The 20,177-nt window shown below is 33.3% G+C and overlaps 2 protein-coding genes across 2 annotated transcripts; one reads left to right on the forward strand and one right to left on the reverse strand.

The window, feature by feature from the left end:
• Positions 1–1,229: 1,229 nt before the first annotated feature.
• Positions 1,230–3,983, forward strand: LOC114260893 (Pentatricopeptide repeat (PPR-like) superfamily protein). The gene has a single exon (XM_082887595.1). The coding sequence runs from the start codon at positions 1,366–1,368 to the stop codon at positions 2,962–2,964; it is 1,599 nt and encodes a 532-aa protein (XP_082743721.1). The 5' UTR covers positions 1,230–1,365; the 3' UTR covers positions 2,965–3,983.
• Positions 3,984–4,482: 499 nt separating this feature from the next.
• Positions 4,483–5,735, reverse strand: LOC114260894 (transcription repressor OFP5). Its single transcript, XM_028201101.2, has one exon. The coding sequence runs from the start codon at positions 5,648–5,650 to the stop codon at positions 4,604–4,606; it is 1,047 nt and encodes a 348-aa protein (XP_028056902.2). The 5' UTR covers positions 5,651–5,735; the 3' UTR covers positions 4,483–4,603.
• Positions 5,736–20,177: the final 14,442 nt, after the last annotated feature.

Below are 20,177 nucleotides of genomic sequence, written 5' to 3' on the forward strand. Positions count from 1 at the left end.
CCAGAATGTTCAACAATACCGGAAGTCACCGGAAGTTCACCGGAGTGTTCTGAACATCAATAGAAGTCACTGGAATGTCCAAAACGTTTGCTGGACGTTAATAACATCGTTCGAGACTCATCAAAATGTCCAGAATATTGTCGAAAAAATAAATAAATAGAGAAATCAAAGTGAAAAAATTTATAAATATGTGCTAAATATTGATAAACTAAAAGATAAAAGCTGTAACAACAAAAAAGAGCAAGAATGGAAAATATATATATATATATATATATGTTATTTTTCAATTTTTGTAGGGTTTAAGTAAATAATCTCCAATATTAATCAAACTGAAAAGCAAGCTTTGAAACTATAAAATGTTACAGTTTCAAAGCAAAAATCTATTACACATTTATCCCTATTAATCAAATTGAAAAACATGTTATGAAACTGTAAAATTTTACAGTTCTAAAGAATGTTATGAAACTGTAAAATTTCGCAGTTTCAAACCATGATTCATTTTAGTACAAAAAAAAAATTGAAACTGTAAAATTTTACAGTTTTCACCACCTGCAACTAAAACTCAAAATCAACTTATTTAGAACTTGAAAATTTTCTCTATTAAAACAGGAAAAAGAGAAGCATATAGTAGAGAAAATGTAGAAAAATTAATAGATTGAAAGCGAAAGACAGATATAGAGAGAGAATTGTACTCCAGCAACTATTTTTTGTTTAGATCTAGCCGGATCTAATATAGATTTACTTACTCATAACTGATGCAGATCTACATCAGATCTGAGTAGATCTATTCATCTTCTTCATTGGAAGCATATCTTCTTTACCGTCGGTTAGAGTGAAATAAGGAGTCAGTGATCGATGGTTTCTGGTGAACCTCAATCAATGGTAATCGTTTGTCGTCGGTGACTATATATCAAAAAAAGAAAGAGAAAGAGAAAAAGTAAGACGTGATTGCCCGTTGACAATCGCTGAAAATCAAAAAGAGAAAGAGACAAATAAGTACAAAAGCAGAGAAAAAGAAAAATGTTACAGGACTTTTGGGTATAAACAAAAGGTCTTGGGACTAAATAGGCTACACTTTTTTGAAAGAAGACTTCTTAATCATTTGCTCTAAATTAAAAGAGATGTTTATAAAAAGAATTTATAATCAAATTTCTTATATATATACACGTATACATAAATTTATATGAAATAAATGATAAATTTAATTTTTTGATAAGTTCAAAATCGCATACGATTTTATATATTAAACTTGAGATGTTGGTGGGAAACCAACCATGAATTTCTAAGCTGAAGCGAACCTATCGACTAACCCATCTCACAAAACAAAGACCCAACACAACTTGCTCTTCAATTCAACCCCACAAAATGTCTGCGTACTTTCCTCACCCACCACCACCAATTCTCTCCTTCACAGAGATGTCCACTTCCATCTCCGAACTCCGCCAAGCCCATGCCCACATCCTCAAAACCGCCCTCTTCCATCACCCCTTCGCCGCCAGCCGCCTCATCGCCACCGCCGCCACCACCACCAACTCTCTCTCTTATGCTCACTCCATCTTCACTCGTATCCCAAATCCCAACTCATATATCTACAACACTATGATTCGTGCCTATGCCAACAGTCCCACCCCTGAATTCGCACTCGTTCTCTACCACCAAATGCTGAACGACCATGTCGTTGTCCCTGATAATTACACTTTCACTTTTGTTGTCAAGGCTTGTGCGAGTCTTCGTGGGTTGGAAGAAGGGAAACAGGTTCATTGTCATCTGATCAAGGTTGGAATTGGGTCGGATGTGTTTGTGACTAATACTTTGATTCATATGTATGCGAATTGTGGCTACTTTAAAATTGCTCGTGGGTTGCTCGATAGAATGCCTGAGAGGGATGTTATATCGTGGAATGCAATTTTGAGTGCGTACGTGGAGATGGGTTTGGTGGATTTGGCACGTGGGTTGTTTGACGAAATGCTGGAGAGAAATGTGGAGTCTTGGAATTTTATGATTTCGGGGTATGTGAGTGTTGGGTCAGTTCAAGAAGCTAGGAGTGTTTTTGATGAGATGCCAATGAAAAATGTTGTTTCGTGGAATGCAATGATCACCGGTTATGCTCATGCTAATTGTTTTGGAGACGTTTTGACGCTTTTTGAAAAAATGCAAAATGCAAACATTAAGCCAGATAATTTCACGCTCGTCAATGTGTTATCTGCCTGTGGCCGTGTTGGAGCTTTGAGCCAAGGCAAATGGGTTCATGCCTATGTTGATAAGAATGAAATTGATGTTGATGGTTTCCTAGCTACTGCTCTTGTGGACATGTATTCAAAATGTGGGTGTATTGAGAAAGCTTTAGAAGTCTTCCATAATACTTCGAGGAAGGATATCAGTACATGGAATTCAATAATTGCAGGACTAAGCATCCATGGCATTGGAGAACATGCATTACAGATTTTCTCTGAAATGCTAGTGGACGGTTTTGAGCCCAACGAGGTTACCTTTGTGAGTGTTCTATCAGCTTGCAGTCGAGCTGGTCTGTTAAAAGAGGGACGTAAAATGTTTGATCTCATGGTTTCTGTTCATGGAATTCAACCAACCATCGAGCACTATGGTTGTATGGTAGACTTACTTGGTCGTTTTGGGTTATTAAAAGAGGCTGAGGAGCTCATGAGAACGATGCCAATAAAAGAAGCTCCCGTGGTTTGGGAGACTCTTTTGGGTGCCTGTAGAAATCATGGTAATGTTGAAATGGCAGAGCGGATAGCGAGGAAGCTCTTAGAATTGGATCCTCAAGACAGTTCCGCTTATGTTCAGTTGTCAAATGTTCATGCATCGATGGGAAGATGGAATGACGTTATGGAGGCAAGAAAAAAAATGAGGGCACAAGGAATAAGGAAAGAGCCTGGTTGTAGCATGATTGAGGTGGATGGGATTGTTCACGAGTTCTTAGCTGGGGAAGGAATGCATTCCTAAATAGGCTTGATTTATAGAAAGGTGGATAAAATCAATTTACATCATAAACCTATTCAGTTCTTCTACTTGCACAGAAACCAATCAAAGGACCAAACTTTCTGTTAGGGGTGGGCAACGGTTTATCCGAACCGTTCAAACCGCCCAATCCGCCCAAACCACATATAAATGGGCGGTTTCGCAAACATAATGCGGGCGGATGCGGTTTGAAATATGACAAATTTGCGGGTTGCGGGCGGGTCGCGGTTTAAACCCGCAACCCGCAAAACCGCCCGCACTTTAATTATTATTATTATTATTATTATTATTATTATTATTGTTATTATTATTATTATTCTTTATATACCAACTTTGTAACTTTTACAGGAGCACTATTATATTCTCTATGACATTAGGATCCTTATTTTTAAGTATTTCTCAACTTTCTTAATGTCGTAGAATTATAAAGTCCTAAACTTGGTTTCTTATATGATTTTCATTGGTGATTCATTCACTTTTTCCTAATAAAATTTTCCTTCTAATGGTCGATAGAACTTATAGTTTGATTATTGATTGCTGAACTGGCAATTCTAATTGAGTACAACCTTTAATGCTAAATGTGTTCATGGACTTTTTCAAACTAATGTTGAATCATTGAGAGCTGAGACATTTAAGACTTCTCAAATGGGTATTGGGACTATATTTCTTGGAAGCAATGAGAGGCCGACTGTGCTTCTCCCAGTTCTTGGCGGCCATGTCAGTTGGATCAAGGCCTAGTGAAGGCAATGTGGACAGTGGAATAGAGCACTCATAAGAACATCCAGCTACATTTTGGGAAGAAAAAGTTCTGACATTGTGAGTAGAGACAAATATGAATCTTGTTCATAGGTATTAAGGTCAGATTAACTGCAATTGGCAACATTGAAATCTAAAAACCTTGGATCATGTCTGCTTGTTTATAAAGAGGGTTGCATGTATTGTAAGTATTTGATGTTTCAACATATTATTTGGTGCACTGAAATTTGACATGGAACTTTGTTACATTTTGTGGTCTTCCATTTATTTTTTACTTGTAGATTTTTGGTAATTTAATCATTCCTTTAACTTGCCCAAATTATGCATCTTCCAAACAGTAAAGTTCCGTTTAACTTTACTGGGGGAACCATTCATTCATAAACGATATTCTTTAAATTCTACTTCCAACAGAACTGCTACTCTGTTTTTTCCTTTTCTTTTTATGTGTCCCCTTCTTCCACCGGTCCATTCTCAAAACATTATTAGCTTCATACACCTTCATCTGAAAATCGCTCATTCCTCGGTGCATATTTTGTGATGGCCTACCTTAGATAATGATGGTGAAAATGTAGCACGAAAACACATGATTTTAATGAAACACTTGTCCTTGGAATTTTGAAATTGGCTTTCTAAAAACTTCTCCAGGAAAGCAAGTGGATTCATGTCATATACTTCATTTACAATCTTTGTTTTTTATCATTTTTTTTTTTAATGTTGTTTCTACACACTTCCTAGGACTCAAATCAATATTTATATAGTTATTTTATGCCATAAAAAAAACTGAAAGTACAACTTCATGTAAATAGCATTGATCTTACAAGTAACTTCCTTCTTTTTCTTTTTTTTTTTTTTTTTTTTTTTTGGGTGTTCATGATAAAAAGTGGTTTATCATAGAGAAATGGTGCTCATTCTGTCGCTCAGATCCAAAATGCTTCAGGTTGAGATCGACCCATACCTGCTTGAAGACCTTGATTATAAGATCATGGTATTTATCAGTATTCAATGTTAGATAACAAGCCAGGAGTTCCTCAAGCTCTTCTGGTCTCCAGATCCCTTTTGCAGTGATCATCTCAATCATTGAATTTCTGAAGTCCTTCTGAGGATCAAACGAGCTTTTTACCACAGCGAAGCTGTCAAAGGCCGTTCTCTGTTGAACTGCTTTCTCCTTTGTCATCTTCTTCATCTTCATTTTTGCTTTCTTCATGTCTTCAAGAGCTTTGACTTTGCATTCAATCTTGGCAACCATTCGAGGTGAATAAACTCTGACTCTACCGCTTTTTTTGGTTCTTCTCTGCAATTTCCTGCTTATGTAAACAGATTTCCTCTGTTTCTCACTCATTGACATTAGTCGTTTGATGTTCATCTCCGTCAATTGTTGCAACTCTGAACTTAGTTTTGTTTCAGATAATCCATCAATTTGCTTCAAGTTCAAAGCTTCAAACTTGGTTTTTCTCAGTTTCTGGTCTTTCACAGCTTTTCTCCTTACCACTTCAAATTCTTCACTCCCTCTTTCCTTTTCTACTTCATTACATGTAACAATTTCTGGCAAAACATTTCGAGTCAATTCTCTTGACTTTCTTGTATCTGATACGGCTGCCATCTCGTTGTCTGAGTGATACCGATCTGATTGCAAACCCCATTTGCTCTTCTCTCCTTCAACTCTGTCCTCTCCAAATGAAAGCCTCCAGTAAAAATCATCATCATCACCGCCATAGAATCGACCATCTTTCAAACTAGTAGGTGTTGGCATACTCTGACACGCCAAATTTGGTTTTGCCTTAGTGGGTTTGGGCTCTGAATTGTTGCCCTTTTGCTTGAACTTAGAAAGCCAGGACATTGGAAAGACATGATGAGAAATGGGAGAATCACGAGAGGGCGAAGGCGAAGAAGGTTTCCCTCTTCCCCACTTCATCATTGTCTACTGGAAAATGATCTCTCTCTCTCTCTCTCCCTCTCTGTGTGAATTGTTTGATTTTGAAGGTTGGAAGCTATGACAGAAGATGGTGATATTTGAAGCAGTTGAGTCACAGTTAGGCTGTTCTTGCGAACTATTTGGGGTTGTTTTCAAAAGAAAGACCCGCCAAAAATCTTGTGACCACTCACCACTTTTTTCTACTTTTTAAGTTTGAGCATTCTACTTTTGGAGAATATCTGTTCTAACTTCTCAAGATGTGGGGGACCAGCATGTCCTTGGTCCTCTAAGCAAGAGGAATATATATATATATATATATATATAACCTATACATATAGCATATGAGACAAAAACTGAGATCAAGGTTGTCCCCTCCTCTATCAATGTCCTTGAATTTTACCTAGCTTTTATCTAATATTATTGGCTGGAAAATTCTAGCGGCCCCTTTTGGTGCCTTTTATTGGGATTGTCTATGTTTTTTGTTTTTGTTTTTGTTTTTGTTTTTGTTTTTGTTTTGTTTCTTTATTTTACGTCAGCGTTTGATGCAGTTTGTGTATACAAATTATGAGACAATAACATCTTTAATAAGCTGAAAGAATTGATTATGAAAATTGGTGTATATTTATTTTTTTTATGTTAATTTGGTCCATGTAGTTTTAATTGTATCAGTTTTACTCTTTAATTTTTGGCATTGTATTAAGTTAGTCCAATTAATAACATCAATTAAAAAATTAGACAGAAGGTAGGAGCAAAATTATGTATTCAAAAGGAAATGGACTATTCAAATTAAATGACAAATTCTCAATGACTTTGAAATTGACAAAATGTGAAAAATTAAGAGTAAAATTCATAAAATTAAAACTAGAAGGACTAAATTGACACAAAAATAAACTATAGGGATTACATGTGTAATATTTTTTATTATTAATTGTTTCTATATATATATATATAGATAAATAAAATTGTTTCTATATTTTAATTGTTAATTTTTAACTTATGAAAAGTTGCATCAAATGAGATAGCAACATGTTGGGACTATTTAATTTAGGAGCCTCTCCAATGGTAGTAGGCATTTTACCTATCTAAATATTACTATAAAGTATACATTTTATTTTGCCTGTCAACAATTTCATGTTTCTACCCCAACCATGCTCTTTATTTTAGCTATTCATCCAAATACTATTAACTTTATAGAATGCCACGTCAGCAACAAAGATGGAGGGAAATAATCTTAATGATTAAATACATTTTGCCTAGCCTTGAAGGCTAGCTACATGTAGCTAGTGAATGTGAGCTGAGCCAAAATGCCTAAGCATATGCCTAGTGCATTGGAGTTGAAAAAAGTGAGTCATATTAGGCATTTTGACTAACAAGCATCATATGCCTAGTGGGTTAGAGATGCATCAAATGAATTGTTTATAACTTATTTTAATTTAGGAGCCTCACTAAATTTGATTATTTAGAAATTATGGAAGGGGTGTTTTTGACTTCTACTTATGATTATAAACTTTCAGATAGTAATAAACTGCACTGAACAAACCCATGTGTACTTGATTTCAATTGAAGATTTACATATAGGCTCCCTACAAAATATTGAAACCATTGTATTTACAAGCGTCAAAGTTTTATACAATTTGATTCCAATTTACTCTCCACATTTTTTAATGGAAAATATTTTCTATACAAAAATCTTTCTATATGTTTGGTGGTGGTGGTGGTGGTGGGAGTGGTAGTGGGATGAAGATGGAGGTGGTGGCGTGGTGGTGGGGGCAGTGATGGCAATGGTGATTGTGGCTATAGCGTGGTGATAATGGTATGACATTGATAAATTTTAGTTTGGAAAACGTTTTATACCTTTTAAAAGTGTAAACTATTTTTCACCTAAATAGGTTTATTTTGGTTTGATCATGAAAAATATTTTTTATTAATTTTTATTTTTCATTATACCAAATATTAAAAAAATACAAAACGATTTTTTTTTTAAAAATATTTTCCGCTAAATCATACAATATGGGAAAATCTTTTGCATGATGCTTCAAACTAAAGTTGGTTTTAAGACACTATTGATTATATGTATGAATGTCAACACATATGAATACATAGTGATTAAGGTGCTATTGATATCTAATTAATTTTATTTTTTACAGGTACATTCGACTTGATATCTTCTGAAAATTAAACGATTCAAATTACTAAAATAGGATACAAAACAAACCCCACAAACAGCATAACAGTCAATACTATGTTGTGGGCACAAGAGTGACCCATCTCCTGTATTTCATGTTTTTCTGGAGGTAAATTATATTAGGATTCCAAGAAAGTCACTTACCTCCTCATTTTTTGGATCTAGTCTTCTCTTTTTCTTTTTTTGGATCTAGTCTCGTCTTTTTCTTTTTTATAAATAAATTAGAAGTTTTCTTCCTTTACTTTAACTTTACTTTTGTTAAATGATCTTTTCCTCATTCAATTGCTTTTGTTAATTAGAATGTGATCTTTTCCTCAGTCAAAATGCATAAGGTGTTCAACCATATGGTTAACCCATTAGTCAGAACCACCAAGGGGTTAGCCCATTAGTTAAAACTATTTCAAGAATGTAAGAACAACTAATAAAATCGAATTAAGATTAATTGAAATTTTGATTTTTGATCTATTTTTCATAAGGGGTTTTTTTTTTTTAAGGTCCTTGATCTTATGATTTTATAGCATAAAGGACATCAAATATTTTTATGATGTCTAAGGTCCATCAACAATATTTTCATAATGTCTAAGGTCCCTCAACCTTGATCCAGAGAAATTTCAGTCCAGAGAAAATTGGTGCAAAGAAATTTCAGTCCAGAGAAATTTCAGTCCAAATTTCTCTGGAAAATCTAATTATTCTCAGAATTTTATGCAGAGGGAGCCACACATACACCATGCATATTTTTGGTGAATGTTTGTGCACTGATAATCAAGAAATGTCTTTTTTATCTTGAAGAAGTTTACGAATGATTTTTTTTTTGTTTCCCCTTCCCTTTTATCACTTGATGCAAGTTCTTCCCAATTCCTAAGAAAAAACAATGTATTGGCTGTAAATTCAAAATTCTTTCTACCATTGTGTTTCGTATACAATTCGTGGCCTTTATATTTCCGCTTCAGTCTTCCATTAATGAGAGAGTTCTGCAACTTCTTCAGCGCCGAATCATGACCATTGTCATCATCTCACGTCACAGAGAAAATTGGTCCAGAGAAATTCTGGGAAGAATTTCTCTGGACCAACCCTAATAAAATTTAGTTCAAAAATCAAAGAATTTCTCTGGTTTCAACCTAGAGAAAATTCAATTCAAAAACCAGAGAATTTCTCTGGTTTCAACTTCAAATGAAAAAAAAAAAAATTCAATTCACAATTTGGAACCTGGAATGCTTAATTTGAAACCCAGAGAATTTCTCTGGACTAGCATTGCTATTGCTTGTGGTGAACCCAACACAACTGCAATTGTTCCAGCACTTTTCCATACAATCGCTAATGCTTAAGCCCGAATTATCGTCACGGTCACTGGATTCGGCCGAGTTGGAAGTGAAGGCTCGGAGCAATAATGAGATGAAAAGGACTTTTACTTGACTACTTTGCCTCTTGTAGAACACAGAGATGTTGAGGTTTTGAACTCCAGGTTTATCTTCTTGTTCGACATCTTCATCAACCTCTATATCAGTAACTAAACAGCACAAATGCTGCACAAACTTTATTACCAAGAAACAACAACAATACCAAAAGCATACATATACAAGAACACATCATTTGTGTAGTTGACAGATATAATACAAGCTGTAGAAGGGGAAATTGAATCAGTTAGACTCAACTAGTCAGAGAAAATTCGATCTAGAGACTCTAGACGAATTTTCTCTGGACTTCACAGAGAAATTCTAGTTTACAGAGATTTTCTCTGGTCCAATTTTCTCTGAACTTCACATTTCACAGAGAATTTCTCTGGTCCAATTTTCTCTGAACTTCACATTTCACAGAGAATTTCTCTGGTCGAATTTTCTCTGGACATCACAGAGAAATTCCTCTTCCATTTCTTGTTCTTTTGCATCTTGCTTCCCAGATTGATCATCACACTTGTTCATTGTAAGGTGCAAATCTAAAGCATTAGGGACAGAAGAGTAGGGAAAGTGTATGAAATAGACTGTAAAAGCTTGACGGAATAGTAGGGAAAACAGGGGATGACGAATTAAAATGAAATTGAAGGGGTTCAAGAACTTGAAACCCTAGAATGAGAAAGTGTATGAAAGAGGAGGAGGAAGAGGAACCTCGTTGATTATCGCCCTACATGTCCACAATTCCACTTCTTGGAGATCAATTAAGCATTCGACGAACGATGAGAGTGATGATTCATCGCCGATTGCATAGCAGCTTCGCAATTGGAGTTTCTTGAGCTGTTTACAACTCCTCCAGAGCCAACTGAGGCCGTAATCGCAGTGTTGAATCCCGGACAAACCTAGGGTTTCTAATTGAAGTTTGGTTTCGGAGTTTCCGATCATTGAATCGGTCAAATTGAGTTTGTGTAAATCGAATTGTCCAGTGTTGAAGACGATCGAGAGGTCTTTCAGTGAGTGGAAAGAGATGAGCCAGTGAAACTTTCATCTGATATATGTTTAGGGACCTTAGACATCAAAAAATAATTTTGTGGATCTCTTCCATTACGAAAAGTGGAAGAGGGACCCTAGACCGATTTTCCCTTTTCATAATGTATGGTCTATTTTGATTTTAAAAATTATACACTGATACAAACTGAATTAGAGAAATATTATATTTAAAAATTTCTATAATTCTAATTCATTGAGTATTAAAAGATATGTGAGGCATTTTGTAATAAAGGATAAGAAGGAAGGCAGTTATAGAGAACTTTTACCATTTTTCTTTCTTGATTAATATCAGGGATCATAAAAATAAAAATAAAAATAAAAAATCATAAAATATATCATGAAAATTTTTTATCATTTAATTAGTGTGTTATATTTTATTGAATGTGTAATTCAAAGATAAAAAATCTTTCATAATCATTTTTATAATATATTTTTCATAATTTTTAATATTAGTCTTCCTCTTTTATACCATATACAAAATTTTACAAGTTTTTATAAAATCTATTAAAACATCATGTCAATCGCTCATCTACTCAAAACTGACAAACTAGACCACAGTAAAGTAGTGGTCTATTTTGGTTCCTCAATTGACAAAACTGAAAGATTCGATTAACTGCTATTAGAAGGAGAGTGGTATGAATCTTTTGACATGTGTATGACTTTTGTTTTGCATGTATTTGTTTGAAATCATTTCTCCCACTTCGAAAATTTCTTTGTATTAATTGTACATTGTATTTAATATTCAGTATGATTGTAATTCATGACAGGAAAAAATTATGTACTTTATATATCTTATAATTAAAAAAAAAAAGCATAATTTTATATTTTATGAGTTATAAATAAAATTTAAGGAGGGAAAAAAATCATAACCAAATAAGTTGATAACGGGCCGATTTTCGTCCGGTGCGGGTCAAGCCTGACACGACACACAAAGCTTCGGTTTGAAGAAAATTGACCAACATCCGCCTAAATTGCAGGTTGCGATTTATGCAAGCGAGTTAATCGGTTTTGTGGATGGGTGCAAATCAATTAAACGGATTGAACTTCAATTTTTTTCATGTGATTGTCTTGTTGGGCTTATGTTTTTGGGCTCTTTTTTTTTTTTTTTTGGGCTTGTTTACTACTATTTAATTAATTTTAATAGGTCAAAATATGTAAAATTAATAGTTCGAAACATCAATATATAATTAACAAAACATTAGCAATTAAAGGCTTCAACTAAAGCATTAAAAACCTATCCTTTAAAAGTTAGGAAACCCTTAATATGTCAACCCAACATAGGTAAAAGCCATCCAAAATGCTAAACTTAATAGAAACTAGTTTTCCATTAATTTTACATTCATTCAAAATGTAATAATAATAATAATAATTACTAAAACTAAAATAACTTTTTCATAAAATTCAACCAAAACTCGAAAGAAATAAAATAAAACAAAAAAGAAAAAGAAAAGTTTGTAAAGCTCCAATTTTAGGTTTACAAGAAAAAAATATAAAGTAAGGTAATGAATAACATGCGACGGTAGAGATTTAAAAACATATATATATATATATATATATGAAATGTGGGCAATTTGCAGGTGAGTTGTGTAAAACTCGTGATCCAAACTATGCCAAAACTAAACCCACACCTATCTCTAAGCAACCCTCGAAATCGTTCAAAAAACATGAGGGGACGGGAGGGGAGGGTAGGATCAGGTCGGACGATTTGTGCGAATTCGCTAACCCTATGCCACTTCCATAATCAAATAATACATAAGATATAATTAAAGTCTCATGAATCATAATTAAAATTTAATCATAACTAAAAAAAAATTTAATATAACTTAAAGATACATATAATAAAAAATGTATATAATAAAATTCCCTTTCATTATAATATTATAACTTAAAAAGATAAAAGAGGAAATTACAAGAACATAATCTTAAAATTTGACCTTACAACAAATGAAATAGTGAGCTTTTAATTTATTTATTTTTCCAAATATGTCAATCTCAATCATCCATCCATCTTTGTCTGGACATAATTAAGAGAGAAATTTTTTTACACACGTCATTCATTCATTTGATCTTTCAAATTAAAATAAATATAGTCCTTATTTCCCATCTCCTTCCCACGCCACCCCTTGACTTTTTACAATGATGTCAATCTCAATAATTCATCCACCTTTGTCTGGACATAATTAATTGAGAAATTTTTTGACACATGTCATTATTTTATTTGTTCTTTCAAATTAATATAAATATAGTCCCTATTTCCCATCTCTTTCCCAGCGCCACCTCTTTACTTAATTCCCACTTTCTCCCAACACCCCCATTCCCTAGGCTCCGTTTGTTCGAGGTTATTGAGAATTTTATTTGTTTGAGATTATAGAGAGGATTGAAATTGATGGTCATATTTATTTTGAGAAATGTAAAGGGAATTCCTAATATCTTAATATTAAGATATGTCTTAGAAGAGAAATTGAGATGGAGGAGATGGATGTGATATTAAAATTTTAATCTGCCGAATTATTTTTTTATTTTTTCATGTTGGGCATTGTTTTTTTTTTTTGAACATATGTTTAATTTTTTGTATTTTTTATAAGTAAAAATCATTGTTTTATTTGTTTTATGTTTTTCGGAATTTTTTTGTTTTTTATATTTTTTATTTTTTACATGTTGGACATTTTTTTGAACATTAATGTTTAATGTTTTTGTATTTTTTTATTTGTTTTATTATTTTATATAAAAATAATTTAACAATTCCTACACTAACAACTATCATTAAAATAAACACAATTTTATTTAATTCTCTCACGACTAATCTCCTAACTATTAATCCCCTTACTATGACTCTTTTTCATTCTACCTCTGAAAACAAATGGGACCTGCACCCCTATTATTGGTCATCTTTTAGGTGAATTTGGAAAATTTTGGATTTCTCTCTTTCTCTATATATATATATACATTTTTTTTAAAAAAAATATGATTGAATTTGGGTGTTTTTTTTTTTTTTTTTTTGTAGTTGAATTTCTATGGGATTGTGGATGTGGTGGAATGATGGTGAAGAGAAGCTATAAGTTGTGCATGGTGGTGAGAGAGGGGATTGGTTGGTTGGATAGAGGTGGGGTGGAGCATAAGTAGTTAAAAAGCAGCTAGACAGTAACATAGTGGTAGAAGAAGACAACTGGGTGGTTGGATGTAGTGTGAAGGGGCTATGATGGCAAGGGTGGTAGTTAAGAATACTCATATGCACACTATATAAAACATTTCTAATTTTTTTAAAAAAAACATATACATATATATATATATATATCATATTTTTGTTATAATTTTTTTTAAAAAAAAAATTATAGAACTAAATCGGTTTCTATGGTTCAATTTTGATCCAATTACACAAGTTTAGCGGTTCAATTAAGATTTAATTTTTCAAAAATTGTAAGGAGCGGTTTGATTCTTGATTTACTCTAAAACTGAATCAATTCAATCTATGGGCATTCCTACTACTAGATATATTTTTGGTCTCGACTTTCCAATCTATATTCTTGTTTTTACCATTTTTCTACAATTGTTTAATTTGTATTAGGGTAAATTACACTTTGCCCCCTTATGTTTAGCCACTTTCTTACTTTGGCCCTTTAAATTTGTTCTCTTTTCCCATTTTGGCCCTTCATTTTTCAAATTTTTTCCACTTTACTATTAAATCTAATAACTATTAAAAATTATATAGAAAATGACACTATCAGTTACGTGGTGTACAAATATTTTATTATCTATCACTCAAATCTCTAACATAAACTTAAACTGTAATATAATAATATATATTTTTATATTATGTGATAGTTATTGTGACATTTTTTGTCTAATTTTGAACATAAGTTATCTTTTGGAGTAAAGTGGGAAAATTTTGAAACATGAAGGGCCAAAGTGAAAAAAATAAACTTAATGGGCCAAAGTAAGAAAGTGATCAAACATAAATAGAGCAAAGTATAATTTATCCTTTTTATTAGGGACAATTACTAATAAGTTCTATTTTTCTTTAAATATTACTATTAAGTTATAGGACCGTGCTAAGGAGCTCGAAAGCTCCCCCCCCGAATCCCCCTAATTCTGCGACGACGCTGTTTTTGATTTTTTTTTTTTTTTGCAGAAGAAGGAAGATCAGAGAAGGAAGAAGAAGAAGGGAGGAAGAAGGAGGAGGAGGAGGAGGAGGAGGAGGAGGAAGGACTGGAGGGGGCCAACAGGATTGGAGGAGGAGGCGGAGGAGGTGCGGGGGCTGCGAGGCAGAGGCTGAGACGACGATCGGCGGAGGTGGGCCTGCGACGATCGGGCAGAGGTGACGGCGGAGGGCTGCGACGACCTGCCTCCTCTCTCTCTCTCTCTCTCTCTTTCTCTCTCTTCCTCTCCCTCTCCCTCTCCTCTCCCTTTGTTTCAGCCTGCATGACGAAGAAGACGAAGAAAAAAAAAAAAAAAAAACCGAATGCCCAAAACGACGTCGTTTTGGGCATTCGGGGGATTAGGAGGGAGAAGATTCAAGCTCTGAAACATTATCCTAAGTTATATTAAGTTTCAATATGGACAGCTAAGTCATATTTTATATAAATTATTCTCAAAATGCTTAGTTTTCCATAATGATACATATATGTATTTTTTTTTTAATTTTACCCTTCTCAAATACAAATAAAATTTTATAGACAATTTTAATTTATTTAAATTTTATAATTAAAAATAATTTTTAATTGTTGAAATTAAAAATATTATAAAAAATAGAAAAAATTAGTCTAACATCCCTTTTCAACTTTTAGTAATGGAAGAGATTCACAATTTTATTTTATTTATTTATTGTTTTATAACCTAAGGTCCCTCACCCACACCCATATATCACACCCCTGTGTGTGTGTGTATACATATATTTTATATAAATTATTCTCAAAATGTTTAGTTTTCCATAATGATATATATATATATATATATATATATTAATTTTACCCTTCTCAAATACAAATAAAAATTTTATAGACAATTCTAATTTATTTAAATTTTATAATTAAAAATAATTTTTAATTGTTGAAATTAAAAATATTATAAAAAATAAGAAAAATTAGTTTAACATCCCTCTCCAACTTTTAGTAATGGGAGAGATCCACAATTTTTTTTTTGTAACCTAAGGTCCCTTACCCACACCCATATCACACCCTCTCCCTTCCGTCTCTATATTCTCTCTCTCTCTCTCTCTCTCTCTCTCTATATATATATATATATCTATATATACCAATTTTTCATCTCAGTATTTTCTATTTGAAATTTCAATAAAGAAATGTCAGTGATTACTACAACTATTAGGAATCATGTGATTTTGATTGATACACTGTGCCTTTGGTTCATGGGTGACACATGAAATTTAGATTGTGGTTGGGTTTGGGTTTGGGTTTGGGTTTGGATGTGGGGTTGCGGTGGAGATTTTGTTGTGAAAATATGTCAAATTGTTTCAGATCTTAAGCCCAAACCATCATAAGCAGGGTTCGTTTTGCTCCCCTTAGAATGTTCTATTTACTTGTAGCAAAACTACATGACATTAGAAGAAAATAGGAAAACAGATTGTCCTTTCTTTTTGGCAATTTCCTCCATTAATCTTTGTCCACATTTCCTAGTTCTAATGAAATATTTCTCTCTTTTTCTTTTTCTTTTTCTTTCTTTCTTTTTTTTTTCTTTGAGTTTTAAAAAAAGAAAAACTTTGTAACAATAGGATTGTGAGTCAACTTAAAAGATGTTAAAGATGAGGTATAATTTTGGAAAATAGTCCAACAATGAATTTTCTTTGATGACATGTGATTATGTCTATAATTTTCTCCTGCATCTGAATTTTCTCTTATGACATTAAATTCACTTTACTTTATGTGCTTGCTTGATCTTATTAAAGCTAGTAGTTTGGTTGAGAATGAATTTCTCTACAATTTCTTTGCCATTAGTTTGGTTGAGATGAATTTTCTCTGGCATTTCAACTTATATTGCTTGTTTGATTTTCATTAGTTAGTTTACTCCATGTAATGAATTTTCTCTAGAATCCGAATTTTCTCTGACCACAATTATAATCACATTAACTTATATGCCTTGATTGATTTTCTCTAGCATCTAAATTTTTCCTGACCCATCAAATTATGTTATTTGTTTGATTTTCACTGGTTAATTGTCTCCTTATATGTAATTTTTTCCTTGAGATGAATTTTTTTGAACATATTGTATTCACTTTACTCTATGTGCCTTGCTTGATTTTTAATGGCTAGTTGTCTCTTTGATTTTCACTCCAATTTTCTCTGGCATTTTAATTATCCCTGACCACATTAAACTCCTACTAATTTGTGTTGTTTGTTTGATTTTCACTAGTTAGTTGTTCCTTGAGCGGAATTTTCTCTAGCATTTGAAATTTCCATGAAAACATTAAAATCTCACTAATTTAGGTTACTTGTTTGATTCTTACTGATTAGTTGTCTCCAGTGTGTAATTTTTCCTTTGAAATAAATTTTTTCTGCTACTAAGATATCCCCTTTAGATTAATTTTCTCTGAACACATTGGACTCTCTTTCTCTCTGTGCCTTGCTTAATTTTCTCTGACTACTTGCCTCTTGCTTTTCTCTCGAATTTTCTCTAGAATTTGAATTTTCCTTGCCCACATTAAACTCCCACTAATTTATGTTGCTAGTTTGACTTTCACTAGATTTCTAACTGTGAATTTTATTTTTGATCTTTTGGGATGTGTAGTGTTTGCTATTTTTTAAACTATAATTAGATTTCGTATTTTAAGTTCTTTGATGAACTTAACATTGTGTTTTCTTGTAAAAATTATAGAAAAATTGATTTGTGAGTATCTCAATTTTCTCTAGTTTGTTCAAAACACAAAGAAAATTGTAGCACTTGTATCCTTTAAGCTTTAGGAGGGTTTATTTAATTCCCTTACTTTCATTTTGGGAGTCTTTGGAGTTGCTATATCTTAGTTTTAGAGCAGTATAATTCGATTTAGACTTGTTAGGATTGTTCGTTCGCACTTGATTACTTTGAAAAGTTCTTTGAAAAATTAGAAAATCTGTTCTGGTGTCGACACTAGTCTTCCTGAGGGTCGACACCACCATGCTACCATACTCTTAGTGTCCCTACTGGTTTTGGGGGTTGACATCCTGAGTCCCTAGGGTCAATCCTTTCCTTGATGTTTTGTTCTGGTTGTCTACTGAAAAATAGGGTTGGCACCCTGAGTTTCTAGGGTCGACCCTTGTTTGCTGCACATATTAGTGTCTTTCTTCCTAAGGGTCGACACTGCTGTGTTGAGGGTCGACTCTTGTGAGTTATTTTCAAAAAATTTGATTCGGGTTTGGGCCCAACTTTTTGGGGGTTTGACTTATTCTTTTCTTTGACTATTAGGGCTATTATTCTACCACTATAAATAGACCTCAAACACACTTTTCTCATTCACTTTCTCTTCTCTCTGTCTCTCTCTCACACCTAGAAACTCAACTTTTCTTACAAAGATCTCTAGATCTACATAGTTAGAGACATCTTTTCACCTTGGTCCTTTTAGAAAGGTTGTAGATCTCATCAAGGGATTTATTTTGATCCAAGAGCTTCGTGGTTTCATCGACTTTGAGTTTTTCAGAGTTCTCCTCTTCACTTCAAGAGGTCATATATTTCCTAAACTCAATATGAGTTCGGTAGCATATTTGTGGCCTATTTTTGCTATTTATATTTGGTAGTCATTTGGTATGATCTTTACCCTAGTTATTTATTATTTCAAAAGATCTATGAATTTGGGTGTTTTGGATTAAACTTAGGGTTTGGATTTGAAATGTAAAATAGAGATTTTTTGAATGAGTTCATGAACAATGTTATGATTTTGTATTGGTGGTTGAGACATGTTGATGTGGTGGCTTTTCTTTACTGAAAAGTGATTTTGAAAGAAAATGAGGTTTTGTTCCAAAACCATAGGTTTTGGCTTGTGTTGAAAAACAATGAAAAATGATGTTGGTTTTGTAAGAGATAGGAAGAAAATGGTTGTGGGATTTTAGAAATGGTTGTTGTTACTCTTTTGGAAAACATATCTATATTAATATCTTTTGATTATAGTATTAGAGATAACTGTTTTTGTTATCGGTGGAGGATAGCATTGTCGTGTGTTAGAAATTGCATGTGGATTAGGCCATTTGAAATAATTCATATCATGGAGCATGTAATGGATTTTGAAAATTGAAACTATATGTTTTGGAAAGATGTTTTGGAAATTCTTGCATTATATTTTGGAACAATTGCATTGTTTTGGAAAAATAATATTTGGAGTTACATGTATTGTATTATTCAAAACGCTAAATAAAATGGTGAATTTGGGAAGGAATTTTTGTTACATCAAATAAGCTGGCCAGTGTGTCTAAGGTGAAAGTCGTGAAAATCGCGTGTATACATAGGTGTCGATCCCGCGGACGAAATATTCGTAAAATGGTAATAGTATCGCTTGTATAGCCTAAGTTTACATGGGTGCCGTTTTACGCGGATGAAATTTTAGTGAAAGGTTGTATTTGTTTTGGAGATTTACCCATTTTATTTACTTTTATCTTGGTTTTGGAACAGGATGTTGGTAAAATGGTTTTAATAATGTATTTGCTGTTGTTTAGCGTTGTATCCACATTTGATTTAGCAATGTATTTGCTAGTTGGTATTGAGATACCGTGATTGATTTTTGAAAAGGAATTTTATATCAAACGGATGATTTGAACTCGGAAAACATTTTCATTAAACATAAGGTTTTGGTAATTGGAAAGAAAGGATTTTGTTGAGAAATCAAATGGATTTGAAAATCCATTTGGGCATGTTGTATATATGTATTGCATCATGATCATTTATGCTAGTGGAGCATGTTTAGTTTTTGAAATATTCTCTACTGGGCTTTATGCTCACCCTACGTAGCTGAAAATGTTTTTCAGGTGTACATGTGTGGATGTAGATTGAGACATGAAACTGTGTTCGGAACCGTGTAGGGCGGTTATGTTATTTGTAGGCCAAGGGCCATTTATGTTATTTATTGGCCGTGTGCCATTCTTGTAAGGATTACACCCTTGTGTATGATGTAAGTCTCAGGGTATTTAATTTGATTTTATAATATCTGTGCATGTTTTAGTTATAGAACATCTATTCGACTTAGACGTTGTATCTAGGAATGTATAAAATTGGATAAACACATGTATTGTGTGACTATATTATATTCATTTGCACGAGAGTTGTGATCTATTGTTCATCGTCGGGTGGTTTATTCATGTGAGCTAGACCGTGTAAATCCAGAGCATGACAACTTGGTATCAGAGCTAACTTAGTTTGAAAACCTTGGGCTCATGGGAAGTGGTTAGCCATAGTGGGTTAATCATGCTCGGTGAGGACATTTGTATGTTGTGTGCTAAGTGATAACATGCTTATGTGTTGCATCTTATGTGGGTATGGTGTTGAGACTCATAGATATTATTCGGTGTCTAGTTGACTAACTTGGAGATCTTATTGGAAACGCACTTGATCAATGTTGTTTCTAATGGAAAGTCTAAGTGAGTGTTGGAATAGATAACTATCTTTGTAGACTTAGTACGATTATTTGTTATGTGTTATATGGTAAATGATGTGTGATTCGAGTGGAGTCTTAATGTGATTGTTCGAATAATCGTTATGTGATTGTGTTAGTATTTTGGGGAAGGGTACCAGTGTTATATATCCTAGGTTATGGGTATTCTTTCTTTTATAGAGACGTATGGAAAGAAGTAGTGAACTCGGAGTGGGTACCTCGGTGTGTGCTATATCGGTTATGTATTAGTGTTGGTTTGAGTTAACATTGGTTGCCTTCATGGCGGTTGGTACGTCTTTGAGAGATGGTAGTGTTTTCAAGTCCTTTGTGATGACATGCGAG

This window comes from Camellia sinensis, chromosome 9, assembly GCF_055761805.1.
Source record: "Camellia sinensis isolate YWXY chromosome 9, ASM5576180v1, whole genome shotgun sequence".
Lineage (NCBI taxonomy): Eukaryota > Viridiplantae > Streptophyta > Magnoliopsida > Ericales > Theaceae > Camellia > Camellia sinensis.